Source organism: Condylura cristata, unplaced genomic scaffold (genome assembly GCF_000260355.1).
Source record: "Condylura cristata isolate star-nosed mole 26May11 unplaced genomic scaffold, ConCri1.0 scaffold00023, whole genome shotgun sequence".
Lineage (NCBI taxonomy): Eukaryota > Metazoa > Chordata > Mammalia > Eulipotyphla > Talpidae > Condylura > Condylura cristata.
In genome coordinates, this window is record NW_004567124.1 from 25,963,337 (window position 1) to 25,978,784 (window position 15,448).

The following is a 15,448-nucleotide window of genomic DNA, read 5'->3' on the forward strand; positions in this document are numbered from 1 at the left end:
CGTGTGCGCGAAAAAGCACACACACACTTGCACACATGTGTGCACACACATGATGCAGGCTTCCTTGATAAACACTTTCTGCAGGTATGTGGTCCAAGGGACAGGCTGTCTGAGTCTCTGGGACTGGGGGGTGAGTGAAGCAGCTGGGGAATATCCACCACTGCAGCAGTAGGGCCTGGACTTCGATGACCATGCTTCTTTTCAAGTGAACAGTAGAAGGCTCCAGAGGTGGCTTATTCAGTTGTTTGTGGTTTGCCATGTAGTAACACCCGCCCCCCAACTCATACATACCCTGTACCCTCCAGCAAAGTGGGTGCCCCAGTGGGCTGCAAGCAAGGCCATCTGCAGGGAGTTGGGGGGTGGAGGGGGATTGTGGGGCGAGATGGGAAGAAATAGAAGGATTACTTCTTGGCTTATTCTTTTACCTTATTTGTTCTTTCTAAACTTTTAGATTTCTTTTTAGGCTTATTCTTTAATGATATTTATCATATGTTTGGTTATTATGTATAATCTACACAAACGTATTCATGATCAAAAAACGTTGGAGACTATTGCCTCGGGGGACAGAGGGCTTTATACCTATCAAGCTGGTCTCAGATTGGGTGCTGGGTGAGTGAAGACAGCATGGGGAGAGTAGAGGGGAACTCTGGGTGCAGGGCACTTGGGTCCAACTGGACTCCTGGATGCCACCACCAGAGTGGACCTTCATGGCCACCACTGCCCTCCATGGCCTCTCTTTTCCTTGCCTGCCTTCTCAGGCCTACTTAAGGTGCAGGTGGGCTTTAGGGCTTCTAGCTGCCAGGCTCCCTTCAAGGGAGAGAGTGATCATGTATGACACTCCTCTCACCCCCAAGTTGGCTGAAGTGCAACTGGGGTCCCTGTAGCTGCCCTGTATGCTATCACCCCCAGGAGAAAAGTCCCTGGCGGGAGGCGGCCCTCTGCCGGGAGGCTGTTTCCTCAACCATCCAAGGTAAGAAGTGGGGGATTTCCAGCCCTGTCCATAGGCTGACTTCAGTACTAGGGGTGCCTCTCCTTTCTCATGCAGCCCAGGCAGGGGTGAGGACAGAAACTCCAAAGCTAGGCCTCATTTTTTACCAAGGGTTGTGGAGTCAGCTGTCATTTAAGCCCACAAGCCTCCAGCTGTTACTCCTCACAGATGAAACTGAGCCCAGGGCTGAACCCCAGGGTTGCACCTGGGAACTCAACGGCTCAGCCCTGGAAGACCCCAACAGACATTTTGTGTGGCGGGGGTCTGGAAATTCAGAGCCACACTTACTCATGGGCCTGTGGGCAATGACTCAAATCGATGAATGCCCTGGCCTACATCCAACCTAGCCTGGTTCTGGTGGGAAGGGGAGTGGCATGTCTAAATCTCACTTCTGAAGGCTCCCCTTAATAGCCAGCACTTTCAAGGATGCTGGGGATTCCAGGAGCCAGTGTAGCCCATCTGGGAGCCAGGAAACCCACATCTTGCCCTGAAAGCTTGACAAACAGAAAACTAACCACCCCTGTATTCCTGTGCTGTGATCAGCTGGCCGGGAGAGTGAGCATGTCCCTGGGAGCTGAGTGGAGGTAGAGGGGGTTGGCCTGGTGATGGTGTTATATACAGATGTCCCAGCTCTGACATGGGCTCACTGAGAACCGGGCACCCACTTAGGAATCAGGTAGATGCTCCCTCTCCCTTCATGGGGATTCTCTTAGGCCTTAGACCTTGTGAAGTTCCATTTCATTACCTGGCTTGTGTGCACTTGCTGTGTGCATGACTGTATGGGCTTTGCGCACAGACATGCACATATAGGCTGGTGTGAAGATATGTGTTGGGGGAAAATAGGAAGGGATTCATGCCAGGTCCCTGAGCAGGAATGTCTCTGAGAGGTGAGACAATAAATCCAGCCTCAGCAATGCAGGCTAGCAACATAACGTACACGCACTGTCACCAACCTACACAGTAACTAGTCCTCTGAGGAAGGTGTTATCTCCATTTTACAAATCAATAAAGTGAGTGGAGCTTAGAGAATGACTAAGCTGAGGTCTTAGTGGACACATCCAGCCCAGAATTTGAACCCAGATCAGTCTAAGGCTATGTCAGAGAGCTCTCGACCGCCTCTTGGGCTCCTTCTCCATTATGCCCCATCAATTCCTTGTCTCTGCACTAGTCTGTGGCGACAGACCCTTCCCCACTCTCTTCCCATCCCCTATGTCAAAAAGGTGAACAGAGCTGGTTAAGCCCATGCCCAGAAGGCCACACATTCAGCCAGTCCCCAGTTCAGAGAGGGTCTGGCTGGCCCTGGGCGGGATCAGCTAGGGCTGAGCAGGGACAGCTGTTTACAGTAAACAGAAAGCTCCTGAGGAAGGAAGGAGGGGAGGGGCTGGGGTCGTCATGGAGACAGGGACAGAAGCCTGGGCCTCAGCCCTGATCCACAAGGACTGGTAACACATCCCTGCCCCTTCTAGAGCTGGAGGAGGCCCAAGGAAGGTCTGGACAAGGCAGCCTGAGCAAGAGAGACAGAATCAGGCAGGCCAGGCCTCACTGAAGTGCAGGCTGTGAACACACTCCTACCTCATTACCAATTTCTACTTATTATTAATAACAACTGCTGTTTGTTGAGCTTTTAAAGCATGCCTGGCGCTTGGCATTTGATAATGTTTTCTTATTTAACTCTAACAACAACCAGGAGGTAGGGAGTTAGAGTAATAGTCTAATTCATAGATGAGGAAATTGAGGCTTAGAAAGATTAAATAGTTTGTCAAGGTCACACAGTTTGTAAGTGACAGCACAAAAAAACAAAAAAACTGGATCAAAGATTTTTTAACAAGGCAAGTAGAAATGAGCTAGCTGGCAAAGGTCTAAGACCCTCAGTTGGTGGGGAAACTGAGTCCCTTGGATAGCAAGGGGACTTTCCCGAGCTGCTGTCGTTAGTCAAAGAGATTACTGGGACAGAACCCATGTGTTCCAGTCCTAACCACCAGACCACACGGCTTCTTCATGGCTTGAGCTGGGAAGGTCCAAAGAGAAACTCCCTTTCCTGCCCCAGCCCGGAGTGTAGACTCTTCCCCAGTTAACAGGCTGCCCCTGTAGAGGCCAGTTTGGGCCACGGTGCCATAGGGGATGCTGGGGGGTTTCTGCCCACACATATGGTTTCCAGATTCCAGGGGATAAAAAGGAGGCCCTTAGGGGCGGAAATGGGGGATGTGCGATGACAAATTTAGACTGATTATCTTTAAAAAAAAAAAAAAAGGCCAAGAAACCCTAAAAACTAAAAGCAAAAATTCCGCTAGAAAACCAAAGGGAATTATTTGATTGTGAAACTGAATGGCGTGAGGCGTAGCCTGGTTGAATGCGGAACTGTATCAAGGGTTCTTCCGACTTTACTGCTTAGAGGATGCCCAGAGGGAAGGAGGCTTTGTATACTGTTCCCCGGTTTCACCTGGCTTTGTTTGGAACAGGGATGGACTGAGTCTGGCAAGGCACCTGAGATGTCTGAAGTTCAGGAGCACTAGTTGGGAGGATCTCTCCTGGAAGGCTTAGGCCCTTGAGATAGCCAGACTCCAAAGGTCCTATTGGCTTATGGCCAAGGGCCCCTTGGCTCACGTAGGGGGCTGCCCAGAGGAGGCTCTCGTTGGTCTGCACCCAAGAGCATGTGAAAGGATGAACTCCTAAGGTGGAGGGCTAGGGGTGTCTGTGACTCCTAGCTTCAAAAGGAATTGGTTAGGAACAGAAGATAAAAGAAAGACAGCTGCCTGGAATTCTAGCCTGAGGCAGGCCCAAGGGGTCAAAGGTCAAAGGGGGACAAGGGGGACTTTCTGAGGCTCCCAGGGGAGTGCCAGCCAGCCAGGCTGTTGTGTAAACTTGGGGCTGGACCTTGAGAACAGGCTGGCAAAAGGGTCTTGCCTGGTCCAGCTCCCTCAGTCTATCCTATCGGCCTGTGGACTAGTGCCCTCACCTCAGTCCACTCTGTCTAGAAATGGAGAACCAGTGCAGCAACGGGGCTGGGAAAACATTCGGCTGCCAGTGGGCATGGGATCACTGCTGATGGGCACAGGACCCCATGGAGAAGGGACAGGATCCATGGTGGAACCAAAGCCGGGCATCAATTTCTCCTTTTAGGTTCAGCATCTGTAAAATCAGGAGGTGGGATTGGCAGCTCAGTGGTTTCTAGACTGGTTCCTGGGCATCCCACCGAGACTGTGATGGGAAGGGAAAGGACAGTGAATAGCATGTGCCCTCCACCTGAGCCTCGTTTTCACCAAAGAAACTGTGACTATCCATTTCAGGTCCTGGATAGTCTCCAAGGTTTTTATTTAGACGAGGGCCCCACAGGGCCTCTCGCGGAGGCCTCTGCAACTCTGACCTTCTGGGAGTCTGATCTGGTAGTTCAGGTCCTAGGCTGGTGAGAGAAGCCAGAGGCTCTGGTGAGGGAAGTGGGTAGACTATGGCTGTACTTCTGTGGCAATGCAGGGAGGAAGCGGGTCTCATGGCAGAGCTGTGAGACCCGGCGTCAGCACAGGAAGTGCTGCGGACACACATGGCACCTGCCTTTGCACCTGGGAAGCACAGACCTTTGGCCGCAGCAGCCTGGGAACTGGGAGCAGCACCTGCCTGCCCGGGGGCCAGACTCGTGCCTTTTCTCTTTTTCTGCCAGGCTGCTCAGGTTTGTCCTCAGTGGGTAAGAGCTGCGGGTGGCCGACTTATGGCCACCCTGACCTCCCACGTTAACATAGTTCTCGCTGCGCAGATCCAGGGATACTCCAAGGCAAAAACTGAAAATAGGTTATAAGCTGCTCAGGGAGAGGAACGCATCCAGTCATCCAATCAGCTCAGCAAGTGGCGGTGAATCTCCTTGAAAGAAGAAACCTATCTTGTGCCCCTTTTATTGGCTAGCTTAGGCCAAAGTTTGTCCCTCTGCCCCAGTCTTCCCTGTTGGAATCTGGGCATAAGAACAGTGACTTCAGCGGCACAGCTCGCCCAATATCCTCATCTCGATGCTCCACATGGGGGAGAAAGCCGAGGGCTCCAGCTGCCCACAGACTAGAACTATCTAGTGTCTTCCTTCTGTCCTGCTGCCCACCCCGGTCCTTCTCCGATCACCATTCATCTTCACCTGCTGCAGGGCCCAGCCTCACCCCACATAAGCAAAGCTGCCAGCAGGGTCCTTTGTGGTGCTGCTCCCGTGTGGCACTGCCTTGGGGCCCCACCATGGGGCAACAGATGGACCTATGGTCTCTACAGAACAATGGTGGGGGAGGGGCCCTGGCATCGCCCGCCCCAAACAGGAAGCGCTGCATGAGCTTCAAAGAACTGGCAGGGCCAAGGGGCTCAGTGGCTGGAGCTGGTGCCAGGACTGGCGGCTGCCTGAAGAGATGCCTGCCAGCCTCAGGATGCCCAGCCTGGCAGTGGGGGTGGGGTGGGGCTGCGGAGGCAAGGGCAGTTGCGTTGGGGCAGAGGAGGCCTTGCACCCTCAGCCAGCTGCCATTGACCTGGGAGCAGGCTGAGGGGAGGGACTCAATCATAGGCCGTTTCCCAGCTCTGCAGCCACTCGCCAGCGGGGCTGCAGGTTCTTTCCCAGGTCACAGTGGATCTGGCCCTCCAGCAAATAACCGTGAGGGGCAGGGCTGGCACCAAGCCTGCCGCCCACTCCCTGCCTCCTGCTCCCAGCTGCTCTGCTCAGAGCCTTTTCCTCTCCACTTCCTGTTCACACAGGGGGGGCGGGAAGTGGAGGGAGGAAGTTGGGGGGAGGCGTGTAGGGGGGACCCATTGAATAAAAGGAATTAACCGTTTCCCTCCTCTGACCTCTGGGAATTTCCGCCTGTGAAAGTGTCTCGAAGAATCTGCAGAGCTGAGGGAGTGTGGAGGTGTGCCCCCTCTTGGCCCCCTCCCCCCAGTTGTTGGTGGGGCCAGATAACTCCCTGTGGGCCCCCTAACCTTTTGTTTCCCTGGCGCCAGGGGGGGCAGCGCCCAGGGCAGCCGGGAGCCTGGTGGCCTTGGAGCCCCCTCCCAACCAGCGGGGTTGGTGCCCATCCAACAGTCAACCCAGTCCTGTGGGGAGGGGCAGGTACTGCAGGAATTGGAGGTTCTGGGAGAATGAGCTCACGTCCAGGCTAACCAGGCTCCGTGCCCTCCCTGCCAGGGATATTGCCCTTGGCCAGCCTGCCTCAGGGTCAGGGCGGGGAGGGCTGGCAGCCAGGGACTTGGACAGTGGTGCTACTCTGCTGGGGCTACTCTGGCACACACTCAGAAGGCCGCTCCCCCAGAAGCTGTGGAAGGGAGCCTGTGGGCTCAGGAAGCCAGCAGACAGCGCTCCCTAGTGCCCACTGTCCACGGGCTGAGTGGCCCCCCAGGGCCCTCTCAAGGGCGGGCCTCAGGAAGCACCTGCTCCCCAGGACCAGTGGCCGCCCTGTGTCTCCCCCAGGTGGCTTCCTTGTTTACAGGCCTCCTGCCCTGATCCCAGCGTCACTGCCTGTGGGCCACTCCTCCTATTTCCAGTGACCGCTCCAGGAGCAGCTCATTCATCTTGGCCCCTGCCCGCTGCAGTTGCTCCCCCACGCCACTCCCTCTTGACCCTCCCTCAGGCTTAGGGCCAAGGTCCTCAGAGCCTTCTCTCTCCCCTCCATTCCAGACCTTGCTTGGCTTCCAGGGATCTAAGAGCGGAGACTTCCCGTTGCCCTGACTCAACGGAACACTATTATATCAGTGCCAGGGAAGCCAGGGGCCTTTTTCCAGGAAAGGGGAAGCAGCCTAGGACCAGATGGGCAGGCTTAAGAGAGGACAGAAGGGGCAGGGGCATCTCGGGCTGTCTTAGCCAAGTCCTCTGGGAGGAGAAAGATATAGGACAGTGTTTGTTTAACTAACATGTATCAGGGACCCATTATGTGCCAAGACAGAAGCCCCAAGCTGTTCTAAGTAACAAGTGACACTGCCAGTGACAGGCCAATGTTCTCTCTCTGGGACTGTGTGGGGGAACAGGGCCCTTGGGCCCTTCGCTGGGCCACCTAAATCTGAGAGGACTCGGGCAACATGGGAAGAAGGGACCGGGAGAGCTCTCCCTATCTTCCTAAACAGTGGGAAGCGAGTAGGGTTAGGGTGCTCAATCTACCCCCACAGGACCCCATCCTCCCACTTTCCACTCTGGGCTTCTGGGGAAAGATGGAAAAATCTGAGGTTCATCAAAGATAGGTAGCTGCCAGCTTCTGTTGGCAGAGGCCTTGAAGAGACCCCGTGGTTCCAGTGACTGGGGAATTCAGCAGCTCACAATTTCACAGGGACCACTGGAGAGAAAAGTCCTGGAGGAGGATGAGGCTGCGGGGAGCAGGGATCCTGCGGTGGTTGGCCAGGTGGCCTGACCCCAGCCTTATTCCAGGAACAGTCATTATTTTGTTTCAGTCTGGACAGCTGATACACCACACCCACACAGCAGGTTGGTGGACTGTGAACAGAGCAAAGGGTGTCTACAGAGCAAAGGGTGCCCAGCTGATGTCACAGGTAGGCCCCAGGCCACAACTCCCTAAGGCTTAGCTTCTGGTATAACTAAAAAAACCAAAGAAGTATAATCTGGAGGGAGGGGTAGGCCACAGCCATTAGATGCCATGGCAGTGGCAGTCTCCCTGCCATGTTGGATCCCAGCATTACAGTTAAATGGCAGACAGTAGACAGGCAATATCAGAGTAAGATGGAAGCTGGGAATGCAGGGATCCGGGTTGGCAAACAGAGTGATAAGCAAAATCTAGCATATGTAAAGGCTATTGGAGGGAGAAGAGTGAGGGGCTGATATTCACGGCTAGGTAATAGCAGTGCCAGAAAATTCTTGGAACAAATAAGAGAAGACGGAAGAAGCACTGGTGCAATAAACGACTTGAGGATTGAGGAGTGCGTGTTCCAGCAGCCTGAGTGTGAGGATTGTGCGGGGCGCAGCACCACCTGCTGGCCAAAAGGAAGAACAGTCTCTTCTTTATGACAGGAGAGCAGCCTTGGCTTACCAACTGAGGCCTGGAGTCACAGAGGAGAGAAGGGAGGGACAAGGAGGAGAACAGAAAAAGGTGTGACCATTTTGCGTGACCCCCAAGTGAAGGAGTAAGGGCCAAAACTTCAAAGTAGGTCCCTGACAGTCTCCCTCTGGCACCCCAGCCCCTCCTGAAGGAGGAGATCCTGGAGATGACTACACACCACTCAGCCCTGCAGCCAACACACCATCAGTTCCAGAGCCACCAGGGCAGTGCAGTTTAATGCTCTCTACTCCCACTGTCATCCATGAGGCCCTCTTCCCCAGTATCCCTCACACAACCACCATCAGTACCCTCATACCCCAGACTTGCAGGGGCTACCTCTTCGATTCTAGGACCAAAGGCAGACAGAAGGGAGCCAGAGTGAAAAGGAACAATGAGATTCTCATTCTAGAAGATAAAGTGGATATATGTTGGGAGTGGAAGGAAAAAGGAGCTGTTAGATAGAGGACTGGTATGGGGTTGGATTTCTCACTTTTCAAGGCTCAGGCCCTTACTGGGGGGCAGGCTGACGGGCTGGTGTGACAGCAATTCTAAGGCAGGTGTGAAGCACAGCACAGGCAGCTGGCAAATGCACTCACAGCAGACACTTCATGGGCGACAGCTGTAATTCCACTGTCCCCACACAGCCACGTTCAGCAGTCTCCAGATGACTGTCCACACACTACAGTACAGCCTTAATAAGTGGGGGCAAGTAGCTGCCCCCCATTACCAGCCCACGAGTCAGGCACAACACCTTTCTACAGCCAACTGAGGTGCTCCTCCTCATAGCGCTGGGGGTCGATGAAGGGCCGGTCAATAGAGCGGATCATCAGTTCCCCACAGTACACGCACTCAGCAGCTACCAGTTCATCCAGGTCAGCTTTGAGCTGCTCCCGGCTGGGACCCCCAGGGGCAGCCCCTCCCTCAGCCTCTTTGGCCCGGGAAGAGCCCTTAGTGGGAGGTGGAGCAGCCCCCAGCTTTCGCTGTAGCTCCTCAAGCCGGGCCTGCTTGTACGCAGGCAGGCCGGGCCTCACGGCCTGCAGCAAACAGTCAGCATGGAACATGTGGCCACAGAGGAAAAGGTAAAAAGGACGATTGAGCAGGGGGAAATCGCAGGTGGCACATTTGTCCTGGGGCTCCACAGTGCCGTAGCGACCGCGCAGCTCCTGCAGGTCTCGCCGGATGCGCTGGGCACTGGCTGTGGCCTCTTCCATCTCTCGCTGTAGCTCCTGGATGTGGTGGTTGTAGGCTTTAAGGGAACTGCAGATAGCCTCCTTGAAGTGGTCAATGGTGACGAAGTCAGGAAAGAAGGGGAGCACATCCTCAATCTTGAGCAGGGGGCAGCTGGCCAGGCAGGCCATGGCTGTCTGCACATCTTCCTCCTCCTGCACCACATGCCGTGCGATCTTCAGCCACAGCTTCTTGCGCAGTTCCTCATCTTCCTCGGGCAGGTCTGCACATTGTTTGGCCAGGTCCACGTCTACCTGTGGGGAGACTATAAGGGTTAGAGTGATGCCCTCCCCCCATCTAGCACAGGGATGGTGGAGAAGTAGATGCCCAGGGAGAACCTGGGCCTGAGGTGTGAAGCAGGGTAGTCGTGGTGGCCAGTGAGGCAGGGCTTCTGGGGGTCACTTGGGAACCTGTCTTAGAGATGGGACTGGCCCCGCCACAGCCACATAAAAGCTACTTATGGGGGTGGGGCTTCCACTTCAGTGAACCTAAAAGTCACCTGGGGAACATATTCAAAGCACAGATTTTGCGGCCCTGCCTTCACATTCTGATTCAATTAAAGCCATGCGTCAGAAATTTGTATCTTAAACAGTAGGCCATGTGATCCTAAAGCAGGTGACAATTCTGACTGAAGAAACTCAGGACCTTTCCCCTCTGCAGCTAGTGACCATAATACAATGGCTAACATCTGCTCTTGCCTGTGTGCCAGCACTGTTTTGTGTGCTTTTTATGCACAGACTTAATCCCATGAGGCAAGGACTATTACTCCCAATTGGCAGCTGAATAATCTAAGGCACACAGAGGTTCAAAAAGTAACCCAAGGCCCTCCCTCATGGCACCGGGGGTTAAGTCTCAGCACGATGAAGCTGTCTGCAGCAACTGCAGCATGAGTTCAATCCCCAGCCAGGGAGCTGACCCACATGGCACAGCAGACCTGCTCGCTGCTCCCCTCAGCCGTGTATTTTCAGTCGATCTGCCTGTTCTGCTCCTCACTCTGTCTCTGGTAAATCCTCTCACCCCCACACCTCTGGCCTGTACCCCTGTTCTTGTATGTATAAAAAAATCTTTAGAAAGAAAAAAAGTAACCCAAGGTCACACAGCTTAGTAAGTGACAGACCCAGAACTCAAACCAACTTCAGAATCTGTGGTCTTAACCTGTGCACTCCTGTGCCTCTCTGCAAGGGAGGCAGAACTTTTTTTTTTTTTTTAAGATTTATTTATTTATTTGTGCATACAGAACTGGGGTACAGGCCAGAGGTTCAGGGGCGGTGAGAGGCTTCACCAGAGACAGAGTGGGGAGCAGAATAGGCAGATAAACGAAGTACACTGCTGAGGGAAGCAGCGGGCGGGTCAGGAGAGGTCTGACTCGCCATGTGGTCTCCTCCGGGGCAGGAGGCAGGCGGGAATCGAACTCATGCGGAAGTGGCTTCAGATTCTCAGTGCTGTGCTTTAACCCGCTGCGCCACCAGGGAGGGCCGGGAGGCAGAACTTTTTAATCCCCGACCCCAACCCTTTACCATCTGAAACTAGCTCCCAGATCTCTCTTCTGGATGGGGTCAAAATTCTTCAGCTTACCTGCAGGGCCAGATCCACAGCCTCCTCATACAGCTCCAGAACTTTGTAGACGTGGACACAGGCACGGTGGTGGCCATGCTCAGCACAGAGCCGAAGTGCATACTTGAGGTCGTAATGCACACGGTGTGGGCTGGCTCCGGCCTGTTCGAGATAGGCCAGCAGAGAGGCAGGTTGGCCGCGGGCATACAGCGACAGCAGGTAGTTGTGAATGGCCTGCTCAGTCTCACCCAGCACATTCACGCAGAACTCCATGTAGCGTATGGCCTGGCTGACTTGTTGGGCCTCACCACCTTGGCTGTAGTTCACCAGGGCAGGGATGAGCTGCCGGGCATCCAGCCTGCTGCCCAACTCAATCCAGGCATCCACTAACTGGCAGGGGATGTGGCGGATGAGGATGGGTGAAAATTTGTAGAAGAGCTGGGGGTCACGATGGCGGGCAAGCACAGCCAGGGCCTCCTCGTAAGCCTCATGCTGGCAGTGGTAAGCCACCACTCGCTCATAGTCCTGCATGATCACAGCAAAGTACACCATGTGTTCTGAGTCCCCATGGCTGGCCAGCAGCTCGTGGATGGAGGCCCGGCTGGCAAAGAGCCACTCCTTGTGGCGAGGGCTGCTGAGGAAGTCCCGGAAGCGCTCCCGTGTCTCCCGGTAGAGGGTCAGGGCCTCTGGATCACCCTGCAGAGCCCCAAGTCGGCTCAAGTAGAGCTCTGTCAGCCAGGTAGTAAGCAGTGTGGCCTGCGTACGCTCAGCCGGCTTCAAACCGCCTAGTTTACGCTGTAAAAATTCAGCCAGTGCCTCTTCCTGTCGGGCCTCCAAGAACTTGAGAGCAATCTCCTCAAAGTAGCTTTGGGTCAGGGCATAGCAGCGGGCGCTCTCCAGGTAACGACGCTGGCGAAAGCAGAAATCGGCCTCTCGAGACAGCACTGTGTCCAGGCAGTCAGGCCGCTCTCGACAATACTCTTTGGCCAGGTCAAAACGGTTCATGTCCAAGTAAGTGCGCCAAACATCTCGGGACTCCCGCTGAACATGGTAGCGAAAGACAGCCCGCTCGGTGTAGGCCCACAGGTGGCCCGTGGAGGAGTCCTTTACCATGTGTTTCAGTGGCCCAAATTTCTCTAGGAAGTGATCCCGCAGCACCACCTGCCCTGTCAGCGTACACACGGCCTCCACCCGGTCTGCCAGCAGCAGCAGGAAGTGGAACTGGGTCAGGACGATGGCCAGGGGTGGGCTGGCTCCTGGACCTACCCCCTCTGGATATTCCCAGACTCGTTCTTCACTCAGCAGGGAGTCAGGACGCCCACAGTCCAATGAACCATACAACACTCCATCCCCCATCATCCAGGCAAAAGCCCGAGGTGCAGAGCGCAACTTGGGGGTATAGAAGGCCAACTCACTGTAGCCCAGACTGCTGGGGAACTCACGGAATGGGGGTGGGTGGTCAGCATAGGCAGCAAAGAGCCCCGAGAAGCCCTGGCTCTCAGCCCCCTCTGCTGTTCGGCCTATAAATTGGAAGAGGCGCTGGCGAGTGGTAGCAATAACAAAGCCACGGCCATCCGGGCCCCGCTCCGCCTCCAGAGAGCACACGGGTGCTGGACCTCCTTCTTCATTTAGCACATACAGCGGGCGGAAGTAGAGATCCGGAGCAGGGCCAAAAAGTCCACCCTCGTTGGCTGAGAGTTCTGCTTCAAAGATCTGGCCTTGGGCAGTGCCAACCAAGATGGGGCCTGTGCTGCTTTCAGTGCCCAGTGACTTGTTCCAACCCACACTCTCCACCAGCTGCCCCTTCCAGCGTGTCAGTGGCCGAACCTTCTGTCCATTACGGTTCACATAGAGGACCTCAGTGCTGCTCAGAGCAATCAGCAGGTGAGAGCCTGGAGTGGGGGAGAACATGCCATTTTCTCAGCCTCTTCCTTGTCCCCACCACCCTCGACCCCACAAATCCGGATGGAACCCCAGCTTACCAGTATGGTCAAGGAACATCTTGTGAACTCTGGCGTCATCTTTGCGTCCCAGCTCCATGTGGTTGGGTTCATTTGCTTTACCCAGGTCAATGCTGTGGAGACAAACGTCATAGCATCCTCTAGATGTCGCAGATTTCTTTATAATCTAATGAAAGCCACAGCTTTTCTTCCCTGAAATCTATATATATTCATACAGTTCTGAAACCCCCAGGAGGCTCTGAAACACACACAAGGACCTGCTTAAAACTCTCATTTCTGAGAATTCCCCCACCTCATTTTGAGAAGTCACTAAGCAGAAGTATTTTGTCTCTGCTCCACAAATCTCCAACATATCTGGGAAGTCAGATGGGAGTACCCCAGATTACCGGGATAAGAAAGAAATAGTAGCGAATGTTTACTGACTATTTTCTATCAAGTACCATATCAAGAGTTTTTTTTTTTTTAAGATTTTTAAAATTTTATTTTTGGATATAAGAACTGGGGTACAGGCCAGAAGTGCAGGGTGTGTGAGGACCCATCAGAGACAGAGCAGGGAGCAGAACAGGCAGATGTACTGAAACACACTGCTAAGAGGAGCAGAGGGAGAGACAGGGGAGGACTGCCACTCCATGTGGGTCAGCTCCTGGCCGGGATTGAATTTGTGCTGCAGTTGCAGTGGCTGCGGAGAGCATCACTGTGTTGAGTTTTAACCCAGTGCATGACCAAGGAGGGCCCCATATCAAGAGTTCAATAGTCTCTCAACCAATCTTCACAATGACCTTCAGGATTGCTACTGTTTAAATTGTGTGTTCTTTATTAAATTATTTTTATGCTCACTTTAAATAAAGAGTCAGTGCAAAATGGCATAAAAAGTCAAAGCCAAAAAATATCCTGTTATTCCTAACAAAAACACTTATATTAAGATCTTTCTCAACCTTCATTCGAATAGGGTTGTTTTGTCACTGTTTTTACTGTTTTGCTATATGCCTTCAGATTGTATGTGTGATGGCACATATTAAATCATAACTTGCTTTCTCAGTGATTTTTCATGCACATTCTACTAAGTCAACAGATACAGCTCTAATGCATTGTTCTAATAATTGCATAATAGCCCTTTTTATGGTCTTATTGGGGTCCAATCAGACTTGCTTTGTGCCATAGTGGAGGACACTGGAAGTGAGCCTCTTCTGAAGCCTGAGCATATTCATAGCTGTGGTCTCAGCACTGAAAGGAAAGCTGAACCATAATTTAATCATAATTTTCCTGTTGATGGGCATTCAGCTTGAGTTCAGTTTTTCCTACCACGATGCTATAATCAATATCCTTGCATCTATACCTGTGAACTGGTACTCTTCTTTCTATAGTTTGAATTCCTCAAAGTGGGGTTATAGGACAAAATACAAGACATTTTAAAAATATTTTAAAAGACAGTGCCAGGGCCCTCCCTGGTGGTGCAGCGGTTGGAGCACAGCACTGAGAATCTAAAGCCGCTTCCGCATGGTTCGATTCCCGCCTGCCCTGGAGGTCACGACATGGTATGGCGGACCTCTCCTGACCCACCCGCTGCTCCCCTCAGCAGTGTGCTTCCTCGATCTGCCTGTTCTGTTCCCCACTCTGTCTCTGGTGAAGCCTCTCACCACCCCTGAGCCTCTGGTCTGTACCCCAGGTCTGTATGCACAAATAAATAAATCTTTAAAAAAAAAAAAAGACAGTGCCAGATTATTTTTCCAAAGGATGGCTGCAATACACTCTCATCAGCAAAGGATGAAAGTCCATTTCTGTGTATCACCATATATAGTTTTTAATTTTTGTTTCCCTGATGCTTTTGCCTCTCTTTTCTATTCAACTGTCTCTTCCTTAATTTGAAAGGGGTTTTTTTTTTTCCTTCATTTTTTTAAAGAACAGGGATGTAAATCCTTAGTTGTAAAAACAAACAAACAAACAAAAAAAACAACTCACTATTTCCCCACCATTTTGTGTCTTAACTTGATTCATCGTTTGTTTTTATTTTGTAATAATAGCAGTTACTATCTAGTCAAATATACCTACCTCTACTTGCAGTTTCTGGATTGCCTAACTGAAAAAGGTTTCCTTTTAGCCCAATATCATAGAAATTTAACAAATAAATATTCTCTTAATATTTACATCACCTATTTATATTTAAATAATTCTTGTACCTGGAACTCATGTTCGTGATACAGCAATTTTCACTTGGTGTTATACCAGTTGGCAATTTTGGATAAATAATTTACTGACACATTTGTCATATATTATTCCCATTTACTGATTTATTTTCAGTTGTATTGAGATATAATATCACTTCCATTTTGGGCCATCCCTGGTGATGCAAAGGGTTAAAGCACATCACCATGAAGCCATTTGCAGCCACTGCAGCACAAGTTAGGTTCCCAGCCAGAGAGGTGACCCAAATGGCGTGACAGACTTCTCCTGACCCACCTGCTGCTCCGCTCAGCAGTATATTTCAGTATATCTGCTTGTTATGCTCCCCACCCTGTCTCTGGTGAAACCTCTTACCACCCTCTCCCAAATCTCTGGCTTATACTCTAGTTCTTGTAAGTATAAATAAATAAATCTTTAAAAAAATATTGCTTCTAGTTATAGCAAACTTAAGGACCCAAGGCAGTTGCACTGAGCTATATTACTAACTTATGACTTGAAATTTTCTTTAATTGATGAAGGGACACATTTAGAGAGAATGTGTG

At 52.2% G+C, this 15,448-nt stretch overlaps 1 protein-coding gene across 1 annotated transcript in view; it reads right to left on the reverse strand.

Moving 5' to 3' along the window:
* Positions 1–8,167: 8,167 nt before the first annotated feature.
* VPS18 (vacuolar protein sorting 18 homolog (S. cerevisiae)) overlaps positions 8,168–15,448 on the reverse strand; it is a 9,617-nt gene continuing 2,336 nt past the window's right edge. The window contains exons 3-5 of the mRNA XM_004687908.2: positions 12,747–12,838; positions 10,786–12,656; positions 8,168–9,464 (exon numbers count right to left, since the gene is read on the reverse strand). Of these exons, the coding sequence (XP_004687965.1) occupies positions 8,739–9,464; positions 10,786–12,656; positions 12,747–12,838 (2,689 nt within the window). The 3' untranslated portion in view covers positions 8,168–8,738. The remainder of the gene's footprint in view (positions 9,465–10,785; positions 12,657–12,746; positions 12,839–15,448) is intronic.